The 21,190-nt window shown below is 37.4% G+C and overlaps 2 protein-coding genes across 8 annotated transcripts in view; one reads left to right on the top strand and one right to left on the bottom strand.

The window, feature by feature from the left end:
* The window catches only part of LRBA (LPS responsive beige-like anchor protein), a 772,859-nt gene that overhangs the window by 482,844 nt on the left and 268,825 nt on the right, over nucleotides 1-21,190 (top strand). The window lies entirely within an intron of this gene.
* MAB21L2 (mab-21 like 2) lies at nucleotides 3,280-5,995 on the bottom strand. The gene has a single exon (XM_015081459.3). The coding sequence runs from the start codon at nucleotides 4,978-4,980 to the stop codon at nucleotides 3,901-3,903; it is 1,080 nt and encodes a 359-aa protein (XP_014936945.1). The 5' UTR covers nucleotides 4,981-5,995; the 3' UTR covers nucleotides 3,280-3,900.

Here is a 21,190-nt window from a genome sequence, read left to right on the forward strand (position 1 = left end):
GCTATGTTCTTTAGCTTATGAGATCCTTACCAGCTAGTTAGATTATTGAAGTTCATTTAGATTCAAAAACAATTTCCACTTAATTGAGTTTATCATTAGCTCATTCTGGGGTTGGGGGAGAACCACAGGGAATAACGTCTATAAATATATTTTGCCACAAAGGGTCTAGGGTGAATTAAGCTACAAAATTCAGTGAGGTTGAGAGTGGAATTATTTTGTTTAGCCTTTATATTTTCTGGATATAATACCAATATATCACTCTCCTTGCTTTTGTCCTCATGACTTACTACTCTGTTGTGCACGCAAGCATGTCTTGTGTGTGTGTGAGATACCTCTGTTTCCCATTACCTATAGTCGATTTTACAAGGCACTGCATAATTTCCTATTCTTAAATGAAAATGTAATTTCCCCTTTTAAAATGTATTTCTGATTACTTTTCAGCCCTTGGCAACTTTATTTTACTAAGAAACATTTGTGGCACAGCCATAAAGCCAAAGCTAGGTTTAGTTCATGAAAGTGAATGGTAGAATTTGTTCTGATAGGAAACAGTCTTTTTAAAATGAGAATAAGCAACCTGTAGAAGAGAAATGGCTTTAAAAAACTGGAATTTCTTACTTTACAGGCTGATAGCTTGTGCGTATGTATACACAGACACATATTTTTAGTTTATTGGTAGGAAGTTCTTTGGTTTTATAGTCATGTGAATTACTAATTTTAGTGATTTAGAAGTATTTCAAAGTAATTATTAATGAGAATGTTACAATTTTATTTAGAACTTTACACACAAGTCATCTCTTGTCTTACATGTATTTCTAGCACTTTGTTTCAGAATTGCTGCTTTTATTAAGATGGGATTTGGTAGACTATATGAAAGTAAGGCTATGTTGGAACGTATTATTCTGAGCTTGATAATTCAGCTAATTCAATGCAGAGAAAACTTTAATTGTGAAATTATATCAACTAGAAAAATTTCCTACTTTGTTACATGACTGAGGCTGCGATTGTATTTTAGTTTCTTTTAAGAAACAAAGATAACCAAAATTACTCATACCCTCTAATTTCTGGTAGTTTGTATGTTTGAGAGTCTGAAATTTAATTCAGAATATTCTGTTATGCTTTTGGACATATGTGGCATAGAATCTAAAATGTGATACGATTTAGAGGTGTCTAATGTAATTGTTCTCAAGATTAGAATCTCTGCCAGTCTTTGCAATTAGGCTCTTTAAAGTCACTTGCTTCTTTTGGAAGAAGTTATAACTTTTATTTCTCTCTGATTTTATTCTGTGCAGCATCATTAAATTAATTTTTTCCCCTTTTGCTTGTGCAATACAAAGGTCTTTTAGCCTAATCACAGCATTTGTCTTATACCACTGCAACCTGCCTGTTAACAGAAATCAAAGTTTTGCTAATTTCTATTCTTAAAATGTTTTAGCCAGTTATTGGTAGAATTCTTTATTTTATGTAGACTGGTGCTTTTTGTAAATGAGGACGCTTATATTGTGGCAGTGTTTTTCTTTTTTTGTTGGTGATATCTGCATTAAATTAAATAAGGTAAGAAAAAAAAGATACTGAATTTGGGGAATTTTGTTCTTCTTGTCAGGATTGAAAAACTTTTCCTGGAGTAGTTGGAGGGAGATATGTGTCTAATGCTGTAAATACTTGTGTGTGTAAGAAAAAAAGGTCATTTTAGGATGTCATTTTTATCTTTTAAACCAAACATTCTGCCCTTAAATCATTTCTTTGTAATTGTAAGCACCTACTACTTGCTTTGAAAATGTTCTTAAAAATCAGAACATTTTTCCCTGGAGAATAAATTCATTTTTATTATGGAAAAAAATCATATATTTGTCTGAACCACTTAGTATTACAGTGAGTTTGTTTTACATCTACAGGAAGAGATCAGTAAAAGATACAGTGTAGGTTGAAAGAGTAGAGATGATTTCAGAACTGATAAGATCAAAGTTTATATTTCTAAAACAAAACTATTTTTACTAGGGAATTTTTACCAGGGAATCTGAGAACTTAAGCCTCTTTTGTGGAGGGAATTAAGCATCAGAGCCCTGAGTACCTTCCTTGTTTCTCATCCATCTATGCTGTCTTCCCGATCATCCCTCCATACACTCCTTCCCCCATGCAAACTTCTTCCTCAGATCTTTAAAATTCCTTTTTTTAGGACATTTTTGTCTACATCTCTCATTCATGGATTTTTCAATAAATTAAAAACTGGACTAATTCAAAGAATAAGTTTTAAATACCAAAGGGTAATATTGATATATATTCCGTACCTGTGCCTCATCATTAGCATATCTAAGGGAGTATATGGGAGACAATATAAAAAAGACAAACCAGACCAGTTCCAGCATTGGGATGCTTTCAATTTTACTAATTATTTTATTTTTAATCTGTTATTTCCTTGCATTAAAAAGGAACCTTTGTTAATTTGGTTGAAGTGTTGAAATGAGTACTTTGGATTGTTACCTTAGAAAAGCAGAGGGAGTAATGTACTTTTCCTGTATGTAAATTCTTGAAACAGTAATTTTTCTTTGGTCATAAAAATGGTATCAAAACCTTTTTTTTTTTTCCAAATTGCCTATAAGCAGCTTCCGAATAATTCTGGAAATTTGATAAAAAGTGATCTTAGTTATGGCATTTATAACTAAGCCATCTAAAAAAATTGAAATAATTTATAAATTTGGATTGTTCCTATCACCACTTACTGGGGAAAAGGAGTGTTGCTATAATCGTTTTATTCTGTTTTGGTATGGTTGATTTAATTGTTAAGTTTTTATTATTTAAAGCTTGAAGAGGACAAAGAATTGAAAGAAAACTTTCAACTGATCATGTTAACTATGCAGAAAAGATCCATAAATATTGCCTTCTTCAGACTGAGTGTATTTTTTAAAATTATGGTGTAAGAAAGCAAATCTCTTAATTTTTAATGCGAAATAATTTTTTTCTGTTTCAAAAATTAGGATCAAAATCTTTTCTTCCACACAAAATCTGTTTTTTTTTCAAGTGTGAAAAAAGATATTACTTTAAGTCTCAAAATCTACAGAACAAACAATATTATAGTTGGGTAAAATTAGTATTGTCTATTTTCCGAGGATGGGGGGGGGGGGCTTGTATGGTTAAATCTACAAAATGTGCTGTATTTGTAAATTTTGCAAATTAGAGTTCAGATGAGAGCTTCTTGCATTTAGTTCCTCAAGTTCACATCTTTACATTGTAAATTACAAATTGTGATCTCACCTGCCTTCATTTAAGAACAATCCACAGTCAATTACAATGTAAAGTAATATTTTTATTACTGTTTTCAACAAGACTGCTTTAGGGTGAGGGTAGAGGTGCAAGAAAGGGAAGGGCACAGTCTGACATTGGCACTGAGATACATTTAACATCAGCAAAACTTTTTTTAAAAGAGAAATTTTACATATAATTAAATACTTTTTCTCACTTGGTGACAACATTCAGGCAACCCAAAACAAAATGAAATGAGAGGGAGAGAAAGAAAGAAGATGAGAGAGAGAGGAGAAAGGAGTTGGGGGAGAGAAGGAAAAAGGGAGAAACTACTATACATTGATTTGAAAATGTACCTTGGGTTTCATTTTGTGGTGGCAAAGCCCGATTGCTTCTTTTGTGTGACCTTTTAAATTCACATTGTTTGGAAGAAAAACGATCACTTTTGTGCAAGAATGTGATTTTGTTTGTTTGGTTGGCTGGTTTGCTCTCTTTTTGTTTGCTTGCTAATTAACGAAGGTCTTGTGACTGCTTCCTGTTTCTTTCAGGTGGCTTACATAAAAGTTTGTGTCCGGAGTTTCTGCTGTTTGTCTCTGTGAGTTGTGTGTGTTTGTGTAAGAGAGCACTCCCGTTTGTGTCGCTTTTGAAGCAGTCCCCAGCACCCTATAGTTTGTCCAGGCTTTTGGGATTGGTGAGAATTTCCCTGGCCAACCTCCAGGTCTGCTTGGCAGCGCTCTCCAGGGCCGAATGGGGCTTGCCCTGGAAAAGGTCGAGGTTGGGCAGAAAGTAGTGAGGGCAGCGGCGGCACTGCAGGCAGGAGATGAGCTGCAGCAGGATGCCGTTGAGCCGATCGCCGAGGCACGCCTCGTCCCAGTCCGTTTCCCGCGGGTGTTTCTCGCACTCGTACAGCAGCAGCGTCTTCATGTGGTAGTTATTGAGCGGCTGGCCCGGCAGCTCCAGGTGGCGATCCCGCAGCGTCTTCAACACCGAGAGACACTTGTTTCGGCAGCCGCCCATCAGCAGGCGGTTCTCAGCCTCCCCGAACTGGAGCACCCAGGCATCGCTCTCCGCGGAGCTCTGCTTGCCGGTCAGTGAGTAGCATTCCTTCGACAGCAAGTTGAACCCTTCGGCCTTGACCTCCGCTACCCGATTGGGGCCAGGCCAGGGGATATGGGGCATAGGCCACTGTGCCGCACTGCGAGGCCAGATACCGGTGCACTTGAACGCAGGAGTGATTTGCACCACGTAGCGCTCCCTGATGCGCAACTTGACCTCGCTGGTGTCCGCGATCATCTTGACCACATCTCGATAGCTGCACTTGTCCACTGCCTGAGCCACCAGGGTCTGGAAACGCGAGCGGATCTTGCGCGCCGAGAGGTAGCCGGACGCAGTGATGAACTCGACCCAGAGAGACATGCTCCGCTTCCGCCCATCACTCAGTTTGAGCACCGCGCAGCCGGGCAGGGAGCCGTCGTCTACGAAGTTGAAGACGCCCATCTGGTTTAGGTAGAGCACCACCTCGAATTCCGTGGGCGAGATGACCTCCAGCCCCTCGTAGCGGGCGTCGATCTCGCTCAGGGAGCTGATGAAGCGAGGCTCCTGCACCTCCACTTCCTTTAGCACGTCCGAGACCACCTTACAGACCTCTCGGATGGTCTTGGCGATGGCCGCCTTGCGCGCTTGGCAGCGCTCAGTGTAGTATTTATTGAGCTGGTAGACCAGCTTGGCCTGAGCGGCGATCATGTTGGGGCACAGGTCCGGGCTATACACCGGCGTCTCGCAATACGTTGAGGGATCCAAGGCTCACGCAGTGGTGGTGGCCCTGCGGCTTGCGAAAGAGGCGTCGCGCTTCCCCTAAGCCCCACTTTCACTCTTGTTGTCCACCTGGGCTGACCGGCTGAAACAACGGCCGGCTTGCTCGCTCTTTCCCCTCTTTCGAAACCTTTTTGCTTCTCCAGGCAGAAGGGGGGGTGAAAGGTAATCTTTGAAGAAGAAAAGTACCTGCTGGGACTTTTTTGCTCGATGTGTAAAATAAAGATGTGCTTGTGAGAGAGATGAAGGGGAGGGGAGAAAAAGAGAAGGGGTGACAGAAATAATCAGGTTACCAAGAGGTTAGGCTTAGATGTCTGCAGCCGAGATTGCCCGGAAATCTGGAAATGAGGTCTTGTAAGTGCCAAAGTAAATTTAAAAATAAAAGTGAAACATTCAGTGTTTCATTCTTAAAACTTCTCCCACAGGCTGGTAGGACTTCTTCACTCAGCGTAGGTGAGTGCCTTTCTCCTCACCCTCCCCCAAATGGAAGGTGAAGGACGGAATTAAGGTCCAGAGAGCAGCGAAGTGCAGCTCAGTCCTCGGCACACTTGGAGGTTTGCAGACGCTCCGCGCTCTCAGCGTGATGGTCTGGTCTCTTCTCAGGGGGTCGTGTTGTAGCGGTTTTCCTCTTTTCCTACTGGAGGCGTTGTTTGGACTGGGTTTGTTTGTTTGCAGTGGGTTCTTCTTGTCTTTCTCTAGGTGCACACCGCTGGAAGTTGTTTGATATTCATTTCTGCTTCGTAATTTATAATTTTGGCCCTCACAAAATAGATTTTAGTGTGACGAAGTCGTTGCTTGCGTTGCATCTGGGGTTTAGTTATAAGGATTCAAGGCTTTTTCTTCTCCTCCCCCTTTAGGTTGCTTGTGCAGATTCCACTTTCTGAGTCGTCTCTCCCTCCTCCCCTCCGACGTCTCTCTCCTTTTCCTCCTCCCTCCCTCCTTTTCCCTCCCTCCCTCCCTTTCTCTCTCTCTCTCTCTCTCTCTCTCTCTCTCTCTCGCTCTCTCTCGCTCTCTCTCGCTCTCTCTCACTCTCTCTCTCTCTCTGCCTTGCTGTTTCCTGGAGTTATTTAGTTTATGAATGGTCCAGGGCCATCATGAGGGGGGTGGAGCTTCAGTTCCTACAATCACTATCCGAGCTGTCAGTGCTTTAGCCAATCCGAGAGAGAAGACAGGCATGCTTGGCAGACGGTAGCAGCCACCGCTGCACTTGATAAAGAAAGGGGGTAAAGAGAGAAGTAGGAAAATAGGAGGAGATAGTGGAAGTCAAATGCTCACACACACTTTACAGCCCCCTTCTTCTTTATCCTCTCCTCTTATCAGTTGCAAGGAAGAAAAAGAGTCTATGGTAGAAGGGACTTCCTGGAGATGGCTGGAATAACGCGTGAGAGAGAGTAGCAGTGGTTCAGAAAGGTTCACTATTTTTTTTCTATCAACATTGTGCAGAAGGTGCAAACTCTAACAAAATTACTTTTGCTTGAAGGCAATAGGAGGAGGAAGGGGAAACCGGGAAAGAACCTACATTTTTCTAGATTTTTCTTCTCTGGCAAAGTCTTCCTCCTGTCTCTTCCCCTTCTCTCCCATTGTTGCCAAGAGCCAGAGCAATTGCTGTATATGTGCACCAGTTGGGGGGGGGGGGGCTGTGTGGAGTGGATATGGGGTGAAGGTTTATAACCATAAATCTCTTTTCAGTAATTTCCATATGCTGTTGAAAAATGGGGCAGGGTAAAAATAGTGCAAGCACCTTGTTTGATAATTACTTCATAATTAAGATTCAGATATATTTTATGCTGTTGCTTTATTGTTAAAAAGACTAGTTATTAGAGAGAAAATATGTTTAAATTGTGAGAAAGTGCACATCTATATATGGTAGAATATTGTTGGATATACTTTTAAATTACCATAAGCCACTAAAATTGTTTTAAACAATAAAAATGAGGAAGTAAAAGTGAACCTGAGTCAAAGTTTTCTTAAGATGTTAACGTTGTAAATCTAATTTTGAATATATTCTCAGGCAGTACAGAGTTTCACTTGTAAAAATGAATTTATTTTCATAATTGACTGTTGCTTTTAAAAGACTTCACTGCTGCAGAAATCTATAACTATCCTGTTATTGATTACACAGATGGCTTCACTCCTCCCTTGGCATTTCAGTGAGACTCATGCATGTGCTTTTAGTATATGTATTATACTTTCAAGCTGTACCCCTTGTAGCCTTTCCCTACTTTTGGATGAAAGAAGCTGTAACAATGTTTCTGATTTGCTTAGTATTGAGGGTTTATGTTTTGAGCCTTAGGTATGTGGATGCTGAGTCTTTTAAAGCCAAATGAAGTAGATGGAATTATTTTTAGTTAGATTTTTGCTTAAGATACAAGGAATAAAAATCTGTAAAGCCATTTGGGGGAAGACTTCGCTTTGCAAACCCCGGTGTGCCTGCGGCTTTTGCAAAAACCCTTTGGGAGGGCTTGAGGTGCCCTCTTAAAAGCTGCACCAGGTGAACCTGAATTCAGTTACATAGGGAAAGTTTATTTCTCTCCATGTACTTGACGTCAGACACTTGGACCTCTTGGTTCTTTCTTAGATGTCTGGTGCGGACCACTGGTACCTTGTCACCTCCTTGTTCTCTGCCATAAGTACCTTTCTAAAGAACGAATTGACTTTTTTTTTTTTTTTTTAATCAAGTCAGATTTTGTCTGGGATATGTCTTTAGTGGCCAGGAGTGTGTAAGTCGGAAGTAAGCATACACCAAACTCTGGGATGCAGAGCTGTAGTCAACTTCTGGTGTAGTGGCAGAGGCTTGGGGCGGCTGCCGGCTCCAGCCTTGCTGGGGGAGCAGCTTGCATCTCAGAATGCTTGGCGGCACAAGGATAGAGCGCAGCCGCGGCGTCTTCGCGGTTCGCGCGAGTGGGAAGCCCAGACTCTGTAGGTAACCTGGCTAATGCCTGAGAAGTCACGCTGGCGCCCTGGGAAATATTACTGGGCAGGAGGGGGCACTTCGCTGCAGAGCTGTGCAAGCAGCCAGACAGGATCCGTAGCTGCTTCTCCCCAGGGCAGTTACTGGGCGGAGACTTGTGGCGGGGACACAGGGTGCGGAGCCTTCCCTCCCTGACCCTCGAGGTGGCCGCTTCTCCGTCACATCAGGTCTGTGAGCGGGGGAGGCCTCGCTCGTGGACCCACACGTCCCGCCACACTCCTGGGAGTGTTTGCAAAAAGTCCCGGGGGTCACGGCAGTTGTCCGTCCTCCGGGCCCGTGCGGTGCGGCCAGTCCCAGCTCCGTGGGTAGGCGCTTAGCGTCCTCCCTCCTCGGGTGGGGAGGCCGAGGCCACGCGGATCTTCGCGCCACTACTCCCTGACACCCCACTCCTTCTCTTTTTCCCGCTCTGTGGGGCAAGACTAAGTTTCGTGGCACCCTTGTTCCTGGGTTTCTCCACTTGTACATACAGAGGCTGAGGGATGATAAAACGTTACAAATGTTTTGATTTAAAAACAATTCATTACCAATTTACCCTGTCTAAGGTAGATGCTGTAGTAAATAATAAATCAGTTAAACAAAGGCGACTTTAATTTATTGCCATGGTACTAATTAGAAACATCATTCGAGCAATAAACTTAAACACTTCCAGCAAATAATGCTCGCCCTTGCTAGTTCCCTTCCTTCCCCCTCCCCCACCCTAACTCACTCTCTGGCTGCCTCTGCCCTAAGAGCTGCTTCAGCTGTGTGTTTGCGGATCCGCTCTTCCTCTGGTTGAATAATTGAAGGGGGAAACGGTATCCGAGGAGGCTGTAATTGAAGAGCCCCTGTCACCTCTGCTTTTATGTATGTTAGTATAGAAGTCCATCAGCAGCTCCTTGATGGTGTATTAAAACGAAGTGGCAGCCCCTTCTGCAGGAGATACCGTATTCTATTATAGGAGACCAAGTGAGAGAAAGAAACTCTAGAGGCTAAAAGCCACTTCAAGTCTTCAGACCGATTGATCTGTATTCTCTTGTTATAATCCGTCTCATCATACTTGAGTTAATGAGGCAAAAGAGGGGGGAGAGAAATCTGATGGTCCTTGACAAATTCATTAGGGAGGCTGCAGGACATTTTATTTGACTGTTAAACATCTTGTTTGTTTGGTTTAGGCAGTGCCAACATCAGCATGCTTCTGCCCAGACCTGTGATGTTGGGCTAGCTACAGACATTCCTCAAAAGAGGAGGAGGATATTCAGGGTGTGATTTGAATTTTTTTGTTTTGGATTTCCTGTAGTCCATAACCTTCAGACTTCTCTAGGCTTCACCTTCTCCACCATTACTGTAGGAACATTTTATGAGAACGTGCATGATAATACTAAGATGCGGGTGTGTTTAGTTACTATAAGCTAAAATAAGTATGTTTAAACTTTAGCCTTAACATTTCCCATTTCCTTAAAATAAAATTGAGTCAAGATATAGCAATTAGTGTACCAGTTTTTGAAAAATGTGAATGTTTAAGCTAAGCTCCAGCGAATAGCCAAATTAGACATTACATCCTATTTTTAATTGATCATATGTAAGTAAACTTTTAATTATTAATTGAATTTCTTCTTGCAATGAAATGCTTATGAGTACAGATACTTGGAAATAAAATTTAACTATTTATACAAACAAGATTTTCAAAACAAAGTTGGTATATCTTAATTTGAGGGCCTTTTTCTATTTAAAATGAGAAGCAGAACTGGGTATTATTTGGTGCTAAAATAAGGTGATGTGTTGACAGAATACTTAAATTGAAAATATTTATAACGGAATAGTAGGCAATTAAGAGAATGCTAATTTTATCATATTTTATTCTAAGATAATAATACAACATTTGATTTTCTCAAAGTTTTTCTTGAAAAGAAATAACCAATCCAGTTGTGATACTTTCTTGCACAGAGAATTCATTCGTATTTTCCTATAGCAATTGACTTAAACAGCCTCAGCTTAAGTGCTTTGAGAAAAGAACCCTGTCTTCCATTTATAGGAAAGCAGTATGAGAGAAAAAAGAGAACTAATGCTCTTTGCCTGTCATTTTAAAACATTCCTGCACTGCTGATGAAGCTTGAACTGCTTCAGGGAATGTATGGATTTGAAAAGAAATGATTCAGTAGTTCATGTTGTGTTTCTCAGGAGCAAAACCAAACTAATGGCTGAAGTCAGAGCTTCTGTACATCTGACAGATATAATCCTGTTTACATTTCCAGAGAATACAGAATCCTTAAACTGTTTTATTTTTTTGCTGATCTTTACTTAGAAATGTGTTTAGTGAGTTAAAGTTCAGGGCATTTTCTACTTTATCATATCACTGAGACTCAAAAGATATCCATTATTTTATTATCTGTAGACATAGCATATAGCATTGTAATAATTTTTATTAAAGAGTGTACAGATTTTAGATTGTATGATTTTGTTTTCCAGGAAAACACTTTAGAAGTATTCAAAAAAATAATCAGATTATTGGCTTAAAAAAAATCAACTCTCTGACGGATTTATACTTTTTAGACAACAAAGGACCACATGTTTACATGTATATATTCTTATCCTCTAAAATCTAGTTTTGAAACATCTTCACAGTTGCTAATTGTTGGGGTTCTTTCATACTTAATCTTTCAACATATAAAAATGCTTGATTTTTTGAAAAAAAAATTTGGTCAGAATATAAATGGGGGAATAAACAACTATTAAATTCCCTGAATTTAAAAATAAGTCTAGGAAAAACAGAAGGAAAAGTAAATAACCCAAACACAGTTTGTGTATTAGCTCATGAAATTTTATTGAAGTAATTACAATAAAACATAAGAAGCTTTAAAAACAATTACCAGGATTATAGTATCCACATTGTATTAAAGTCCTAACATCACATTCTTTTTCACTCTCTGTGAAATTACCTCATTTTCCAAAACTGAGGTATCACAGACATTGTTTCTAAGCTATTGATAATTACTATTCTGGAAGCAATCTAGAGAATAATCAGTAATTCAATGTTTTCTTTGAACAGTTTACTGTAGTGCCTACTTCAAATGGTCAGTCATGCTGCCGAAAGAAGTTGTTTTTGTTTTTTCCCCTTATCAAATAGCTTTTTGGAAAACAAAAACAAAAACTTGTAATCTCTTTGATTGGTAACCCAAGGGTATTGTTCTCATTTGTACAGTTTGAACTTAAGATAATCTGTCGGGTAAAGGCAATAGCTTTAATTTTGCATAATAAACCTATTGAATTGTATTAAAAAATAAATCTTTTGGATGCTTTTGTATATTGTATTGTGGGCCTTTTAAATTTGGTTGGGTAACCTTGGATAATATATATATATATATATATATATGATTAGTGATGTTGTTTATACTTCTACATCTTTTACAAGTCTAATTCTTAAATTATTTGGTAGGATGAGAAAATCAAAGAGTACAGTATATGTTCCTGTTTTCCCCCAAGTTGAATAACAGTTGTTAACTACGAGTACTTTATTAAGCTATACATAATTTGATCTCACCAAGATACATATTGAGAGAGCAAAGAAATTGTGCTCAGGAAAATGAAAGTGCTCAGCTTTTAGCCTAACTGAAAAGTAAATACTGTTTTATTATTGAGCTAGGATGTGAAATATTAAGAAAATCCAAGTTCATTCAGCAAGCATTTCTCAGAAGGTGTTTCATTGAACTTAAAATATTTTTCACTTATGTCGGTATATATCATTTGGTCTTACCAATAAAGCATTTAGCTTTTTCTCACTTTTTTATTTGTTTGTTTATTTTTAATGTTTTATTAATTTTTGAGAGGGAGAGACAGAGTATGAGTGGGGGAGGAACAGACTGAGAGAAGGAGACACAGAATCTGAAGCAGGCTCCAGGCTCTGAGTTGTCATCACAGAGCCCCATGCAGGGCTTGTTCTCATGAACCACGAGATCGTGACCTGAACTGAAGTTGGACACTTTGACTGAGCCACCCAGGGGCCCCTGCTTTTTCCCATTTTACATGTATACATATTTAGTTGTAATAATTACATTGTTTTATTTCCATATATAGTTAAACAAGTTATGAAAAGTTAGAATAAGAGTCTGTCTTGTGTGTCTGCCTGCCTTCCAACCAACCTACTTTCCTTCCTCCCTTCTTTCCTCCCTCCCTTCCTTCCTTCCTTCCTTCCTTCCTCCCTCCCTCCCTCCCTCCCTCCCTCCCTAACAATTTGAACTTACTAATATACCATCAGGTAAATACTAAATTTCACCTGTCAAATAACTTTGGCTTTCATAACTCACTATAATCTTCAACAAAGGAGAGAGTGCTTTTAGTAGAACCAACTCTTAACTATTTAAGGAATGGTTATATCATTTGTGGATTATTATTTGTGTCTAGGCATTGTATCAATGCCAGAAGATAGGAAAATCAGGAGTAGTCAGTAATGAACTTGATGCTAAATAAATCAAAACTTTTGATTTTCCATTTGATTCAAGGCATTAAATTTTATGCTTTAAAGAAGGTGTGATATCCTTTGTTTAATAAGATTACAGACTCAACATGTAGAATAAATTTCATGGGATGTCAGAGTCATCCCCATTCCCATTTCTGTTTTCACTTGTGATCAGTGACACATTTATAAAGCAGATGACTGAGATGAGGCTGCACTTAATTCAAAATATAAGACTTGGCATTATGTTCTTTATTTCTTTGGGTCATATAAGACATTTTTGTGGACCTGCGTTTAAAACTATCAGTTAAAAATATTGTATGGATAGTTTTGTATTATACTTTAGGAAACTAGCCTTTTCAAACATCTTAGTTTATTTTAAAATATATTGGTTCTGCAGCACCCCTCTATGTTATTACTGATAGAGGTAATTTGGCATCAATCTTTTGCTGTGATTACAGGAATTTTTAGTGGGCTTTGTATTATTTTTAATAATGCTAAAAATCTAGCCTGTTCCTTCCTTCACACATTGTGAATTAGAGTAAAAGTGATGTGCTGAGAGGTCTCTCTGATTCCTTTTAGTAGTTAAACAACAACAACAAAAATTCTTCATTGGCTCCAATCTATGTATAGAAGACGTCTGTGTAGTATAAATGAAATAATATTTGATGATCTAAGGAATGGAAACTTTTCCTTTAACCATGTGAAATCAAGCTAGGATGTAAAACAGCTGTCTTGGCCTATGTATGTCAAGGTTCTGCCAGCCTGTTTCTTTTCTGAATTTTCCCTTTCTATCTTCCCTTATTATGTTTGGATCCTAAAGAGTCATTCTTTTATTTTTTTTTGACTGGTTTTGTCTTCAGACAAAACCTGGGTTAGTAGGTTTAAGTCAGCCTAGATAGAGTGAAAAATCTTTGATCTATGGCTATGACTGTTTCCAAATGATTTGCTTGCTGGGACCAGACACTGTCCATGCCCTTTCACTTTGCTATCAGATAGGTACACACAAAGGACCTGAAAGGCTACCAGATGCATAGTTAATCATCAAATTAGGTAAATACAGGGTTCCAACCATACTTAATTAGATCTTCAATTTCTAATAGTTATTTGTTCTGTGGTACCTTGTTGGTTAAATGCTCTACAAATCTAATCCCTTCGGCAAATTAGTCAAAACTTTCTACAAATTATATCATCAATTAAAAAATGATACAAAGCTATGTATTTTTTAAAATACATAAGGTTGTTGCTGTCACGTAACTTACCTAGATAGATAAGATAAAGAGAGGCAGTTCGATAGCATCTAAAGAGCATTAATCTTGGGAGGAAAAGCTCTCAATTTTGTCCTCTGTTGGCTAGAGACTATCTGAGTGACCTTGATCAAGTCATTATCTCTACTGACTATCTTCTCAATTCTTAAATTGGGGGATGGATTAGGAGGTTTTTTTCTACATCTTCAAGATAAAATATCTGTAATTTCATACCGTAAAGATGATTAAAGTTGCAAAATTTAGACTTCTGCAAGAATTGTGACTTCCAGTGCTGCTCTAATATAAGTATATGAACATTTTTAACATGAAAAAATTGCAGAAAGGAATAAGCTTACAAATGGTTATATTCCATATTTTAGTCTTAGGGGAAAAAAAACTACATATTATAAATTGGAGATGGTTGTGAGAGACAACCAAATAGCAACTTGGAATATATTCTGAGAGTATATTAATTATTATTGATAGGAGTTGGAACATAAAAATATGAAAAAGAAACAGGAGTGTGGATTGTATATATAGAAAAACAGTACGTGTTTAAAGTTATACATAAAATTGGCAGGTATGTTTTTTTCCTTAAAATGTTGAATGGACTGTCAATGTTTCTGACATTTTTTTATACAGGTTAGATATTCTGTAAATTGTTTGAAGCCAAAGAAAGTTCAAGTTCACAATTAACTCTAAAACAACAACAACAACAACAACAATAAAAAAAAAAAAAAAAGGAATGGTCAGTGTTTAGAGAAAGACTAGAGAAACAGCATTGCTCTATGCAACTGAAGTAAGACCATATTCGTGTTGTGTTAAAAGATAGATCCAAGCAGGGAAATGGTTTTCAAAACATGAGTCACGATAGAGACTAAAGTTTTATACTACTTTCTCATGCTTTTCACTTGTTTTCATCAGAAGATCTGACAAGCATAGAAGTGTTAACATCTTTTATTTTACAGATGTTCTTAGTTTTCTCTCAAACTGTAAAAGATGCTATATCATAGAAGCATGGTAGGAAATAATTTCAACACCTCCTTTCACTGATGTGATAACTTATTATATTCTAAGCTTGTGTATATTTTTGGAGGGAGGGACATGAGGCAGGAAAGAGACAACATACTGAGATCTAATTCTCATTTTGAGATATAGATCAGTATGTCTGCTATATTATAAATTCTGTCTAAAATGTCTTTTCAAATGGCATAGTCGAGTTATTTTTACTTCTATGTTGCATTCTGGAAGTCCCTCATTAATGCAGTGGGAGTACCTGGTGACCACTGAGAGAGTTGTTGATGGACACTATATGGGTTTGCAAAGTGCAAACCTAAAAGACTAAGCGATGAGAAATGTATTGCTATTTGTGAATTTATGTTTTATCTCACTTCACTTGAAAATTTATGAGTAGTGTGGCTTAAGGGTGCTGGAGTTGTGTGTTCCAGGGCTTGCCCCTACTGATAACACCCTTGTTGGCGTGAAAGTGCAATGCAAATTATGACAGTTACAACCTTCTGTTTTGTTTAACCTGTCAGTAGATTTCCTGGCTCAGTGCTGAGGGCAATGGTGTGTTCAGCTAGTCCATATTCACCTAAACTTAAAAGGTCAGGTTTCTACAGGCAAGCCTAGTCAAAGCCTAATTGATGAGGAGGGCAGGGAGACAGAATTTACTGTTCTGTTGGCTAGTTTCATATCGTTAGGTTGTCCTGAAAGCATCAGGCAGTCACAGCCCCTTTCATGTAAGTGCTGACCCTAGACAGGAGCTGACAATCAAAGGAGGCAGCCACAGGAACCAGTGCAAGTAGGCTATTGATTTTTCAGTTAGGTCTAAGTAGTTTGTAGTATGGGTAATGGGTGACAGAGGCAGGTATGTCATTATCAATGAGCTCCAGAACAGTAGCGACAACCCTCTCTCATATTTCCTTCAGCACTGACAGTATGCATCCAGAGGCGGTCAATAAATCGCCCAACCTTTAACTGACAAGTGACTTGGAGGTTTAAGTTGAGGAGTGGAAGTTACGGAGCTAAACTTCTCTACTTGAACATGTACTGGACCTAGCGATAGAGTCAGTAATTATACTTTTTTAAGTCTTTGAAGTTTTGATTTGGATAAGTCTTTGCAACTCTGAAGATCAGAGTTTACTTTTAAGCTTTTGAGAATTTAAACAGCATATTTATTTAGTTAAAAAATAAGGATATGAGCCAATCATTTGTAAAGATACTATGCAAGAACAATTAAGCTACGTATGTTATTATGGTATAGTTTTGCTTTTATTTAGACTAGATCCTTACTCATTCGTGATATCTCTGTTATAAAAGTTCAGCAGTTGGACATTGCCTCTCAAATCCATTTTAATTCCTACTCTCCACTTACACGTTTTAACTGTAGACCAATTTTAAATGGAAAAAAATTTGTACCATTTGCAAATGTGATATATTAACCCTAAAGCAATTGCTGTTTGACCTTCAAATTTGTTTTATATTAGTTTTCACAATAAAATAGTCAGGCATAGAACATTTAATGATTAAGGTTTGATGAATTATGGTTGCTTCTGAATTTAAAAAGAAATGAGGCTGAATTTTGTTTTAAAGGCGTTTCATATGGATATTTACATTTAAAGATAGATACAATTTATGTTCACATAAACACAAAAGTGTAACAGGTTTTGACTAAAAGTACACGTGTTCTAAAAGGATGTAAAATAATTTAGAGATATTTTAAATTTAAGTCAATCTCTATTTTGTTACAAAATGTAAGTAATATAAAGAGAAGATAATATTTATAACTAGAAGGGGGAGTTTTGGTTGTACCAGGATCCTTACAAACTATCGTATGCTTACATTTTTTGAAAACTTTAAACAAATTGAAATAAAACAGAAAAGTAAATGTTTTTTAGAACTTCCTTAAATAACTTATCGCCATGATATCTTGTTTAACACTGTGATATTGTACAGAACCAGAGTTCAAGTCTGTAGTATGATCTAGCTGTGGAGTACCCTGCATGACCACATGAATCATTTTCATTTGTCCAATGCCACTGAAGATTCCTTCCCTGCCCCCACCTCTTTAACTAACCAGCAGGTTAATGCATAGTGAAGGTATGGATGCTTAAGTATTTTCTTAAGTTTGCAGTGACATGTCTGTGTGAACACCCATATCTTCTCTTTTTCAGCTATAGATAATACACACTTAAAGTGCAATGAAACATAGCTACTATTAAAATAGTGTAGTTTCAAAGAAGCTTTGGGATTATGTAATTAATTTTTGAAAAATTTTATTCAGATCCTTTGAATTATTCACCTTTTGAGGATTACATTTCCTTAAAGCTAGATTGCATTTAGAATCATTGTTTTTCCCTTTTATTTAATCATCCACTTAATCTGTGTTTTTCTGTTGGATGAGATAAAAGATTTGGCTGAGAATCTTATAATCTTGTTAGCTATATTATAGGTATAGCTTCTTTTGCTGTATTTTCAATCCTTCCTGAATACAGTGGTATTTTTAGGAATTAAAAAAAAATAAGCTGAAGAAAGGGGGACAAATTAAATTTTCATGAAAGAAAATCCTAATCAGCAGTGACAGTCTAAGAGAAAGATGATTGCCACTTGGTCATTGTGGAGAGGCACTTAGATTTGGTGTCAGTGCTTCTGTTAATGATGACTAATGTCTTTCTTGGAGCAAGTGCATGCTCCAACATACTGCTACAGCCCAGAGAGAGAGGGCTCAGCAATAGGCACCACTCAGCAAAAGCATTAGGTATTCTAAAACAAAGGCTTTTTAACGCAGTCAATTTGGCAGTCTCTATTATTAGAAAAATGCAAACATAATTCTAAGGCATTTAACAACACATTTTAGACTACTTTTTGTGCAGTACTGAGAGAGATCATTTTAAAATTAAAATGGAAAGAAATCAAGCAGTGTTAATAAGATGTGCTCCCTATTTTGTTACTAAGGAATGGGCACATACATTGCCACTGCACAGAATCATTTGTGTTAAGAAAGTTTTAAAGAGACAAACTTGCAGCATTTTTTTCCATTCTGCTTTGCTGTTTGCTAAATAAATATTTGATAGTTGCAAAAAGAAAATGACTCCAAAGATCTCTTCAGATCTTTTAATATTAAATATATTGCTTACAAAAAGATGACATGTGTTATTTCTTCAGCTTTTCCCCAAAGTGTAAGACCTTTCAGAAGGGCGTTTGCAATGCTTGTCATATTTTTTCATATACATCTTATTGGTCTGACATGTCTTGAGAACCATGAGAACACAGATGTCATTGCATTCAGACAACACTAATTACTCTGGGATTTTTGCAGCCTCAATGCCTGCATGTAACTGTCGATTATGATTGTCCATGCAGCCTACAGTGGGGACACTTTGCACATGAAAATAGTGAGGCACAAAAATAGTAAGACAGGCCATTTAGTCCCCTATTGTTCTTCAATAGAACTTAGAAGAAAAAAAAATTCCTGACACATCAATTTCATTCAGTATTTTGCATTTGAACCATGTTTTGGCAACATTTTCCCTTCTGAAGTAAGTGTGTTATGCTTTAGTGTTCAGTGAAATCTATTATCCATCTGTTCCTTAACCTTCTTGCACAATCTTCTACATTACTTTGTCTTCAAGCTTCATGGGAAATTTCTTTATGTAGCTTATAGTTTGAGAGAAACACTAATTGTGGTATGAGTCTTCCCAAAGTGACAGTGCAAAACAATAAATATGTATGATGTGTTCTGGTGTGCAATTTAATGTTTAATGAGAAGCTGCTGCAAATATGGTTAGTCTCAATTTAGATAAGTGCAATCATCTTATGCTTTTAACACAGGTCAGTTCTTCTCTTTGTTTAATTTTCTCTGTAACATTCTGGGTTTCAGTTGATGATTCATGGTGTTTAGGTGGTTTTGAAATATCAGAGGTCAAATGGTGGTCAGATCTGAGCCCTCACTATTAAATGTGAAGACCCAATACATGTTTTGATAAAGAGCATAATCTGTGTTAATCACCGATTGAAAATAAAAAACTCCAATAATGTAACTTCATATGCTGATGAAGCAGAAATTGAAGCAGCTTGATCAAAGATGTATGATGAGATAAAACTGCAGTCTCTGCTGTACAGTTATAGTAATTATGACTAATGAACCATCCAGTCTGGATGAAATGGCATGCCCACAGGGACTGTGTCCAATCAGTTGTGACTTATGCAAGCTGAACAAACCATTGATGGGATTCCAAATTCTATAGCACAGGAAGTGTACTCTTTATTATTAATATGACTTTTGTTAGGGTAAAGTGATTGGAAGTTCTCTAAATTTTGTTAAATGTAGAAGACAGTTCTTTTTCAAACTATAGAATATAGTTCTTTTTCTCTTTTCATATACTTATTGAAAACTAAACATGTTTTTTGTGACCTCTGTTTTACCTCTCCTTTCTTAAGAACTTAGTCACTAACACAATTCTTTGACTTCCTACTTGTCCTTCTGCTGTGCTACTTTGAAACATTCCCTCTTTTTTGGAGCTATTGTTTACTTTTGTCGGGGTGTATTGTTCATTAACAGGATGTTGGAGAGATAATTTTACAATAATATAAGACATATGAGGCATTTACTATATGCAAGCACTGTTCTAAGTGTTTTATCTGTATTAACTTGTACGTCCTCATAATCATCTTTGGAGATAGCTATATATTATCACCATTTTACAGATGAAGAAACTGAGATGCGGGAAGGTTGAATAACTTGCCCCAGGTTACATGGCTCTTACAAATTTTGTGTTATCTTGTAGAGATGAGTTTATGTTTGTCTAGCCCAAATCTATTTCTGAATTATCCTTGCTTTCCTTTTTCCGACTAATTTTTTGTTGTTACTGTTTTCTGGCATTTGGCAAAACTGCACGGGTATTTTAAAACTGAGGGCTCGTGTGCAGTTCTTGAATAGTTTTCAGGTCCCTAAACTCACTGTTCACGTTCCTAAACTCTTCATTTGGTATATTTTAAGTGACTGGAGTTTTTGGGCTGGAGTTTAAGAATGCATGGTGTTGATATGAATGTATGTCTAAATGTTATAAATGTGCTCATTCGATGCACTCTTAAAGCTGTAAAATCTTTTAAGTGCTAATGGGAAAACAGACGATTCACTTAAAAGAAAAAGTAGTCCTGGCCAAATAAGCTTGGTTAGATTTCTTCTAAGATTGTCTATACTGGTTGTTCTCATCAAACCAGGTATAGTCCTCATCCCAATGATTTCCTATTCCCAGCACCTTACACACTTCCTTTTAGATAGTAGGTATATAATAAATATTTGTGGAAGGAAGAAGGGAACAAAGAAGGGAAGGGGGGACTTTTTAGGGATTCAGTAATTTGAGGATTCCATCAAGCACATGCTTTTATTCTACTTCCCTTGACAGGTTTTTACTTAGAGGTTAGAGGGATAGAAGAAAACTGGCTGTCATTGTCATTATTCTTTAAAAATCCTTAAAACCCTATCCTAATCAACTTTGTTTTCTCACTAACCCCCAACCTGAAGTCTTTGTCTTTCCAGGTTAGCTTCCTTAACGTTTATTGTGAAATGCCCTACAGAGACAACTCTCTCTGAACTGATAGTCCAATTACCAGCAGCCTCGAACAGTTTAATATAGGTTTTCATTTCTCTTGTCTCCCCTATGTCATTATCCACGAATTTGTTTCCTTTTATTAACTTATTAATGTGAAAAGTTACTGAAAGGCATGTATCATCTCATTTGATAGCTTACATGACTAGATGCATAATACATACTCCATAAATACCAGTAGGTTGATTAATAATTTTGATGCCCTCCCCTTTCAAACAGATTTCTTTGGATCACCAAGGGCAAATTTTCAGTGTCAGATCTCTAGAGGTAATGTTCTGAAGGTCTTTTAAAACTCAATTGAAGTGAGATTTGTACAAGAATAATACTGAGGTCTTATTTTGTGTTGGGCAGTATGCTAAGCACTTTTTCTTAATCCTCTCAGCAAATCTGTAATGAGTTATATCCTGTTATTATCCCTATCTGTATAGAAACCAGACACAGATAGAATATATAAACTCACTTCATTTTAAAACTAAGAAGTGGCCAAGCATATGACTAGCAAAGAAGGTGACAGTTTATTTTAAAGCCATCAAATTTTTATTGGTATCCTGTCAATGTCAGGCTCTTTTGTTTTTAAATGCTCTCTCTGCAGTTTTCTGTGATGTGATAGTTCCTTAAGTTCTGCTTTCCTACAACTTGAATGATATCCATTGCACACCTACTTACCCTTGTCTTCTCAAGATACTCCAAAGCTGCCTTCTTTCCTGTTAATTTTCAGAAGAGGAGGATAAGATCTTAATATCCCATTCTGAAATGTGGTGACATGATCATATAATGTAGAGAGAAAGTGGTCTCTGTCCCATATTTTTTATTTTGTTTCTAAATTCACGGAGGACCAAATAACAGTTGTTATTATCATAATTTTATGCAGGTTTTAAGA

This window comes from Acinonyx jubatus, chromosome B1 (assembly GCF_027475565.1).
Source record: "Acinonyx jubatus isolate Ajub_Pintada_27869175 chromosome B1, VMU_Ajub_asm_v1.0, whole genome shotgun sequence".
NCBI lineage: Eukaryota > Metazoa > Chordata > Mammalia > Carnivora > Felidae > Acinonyx > Acinonyx jubatus.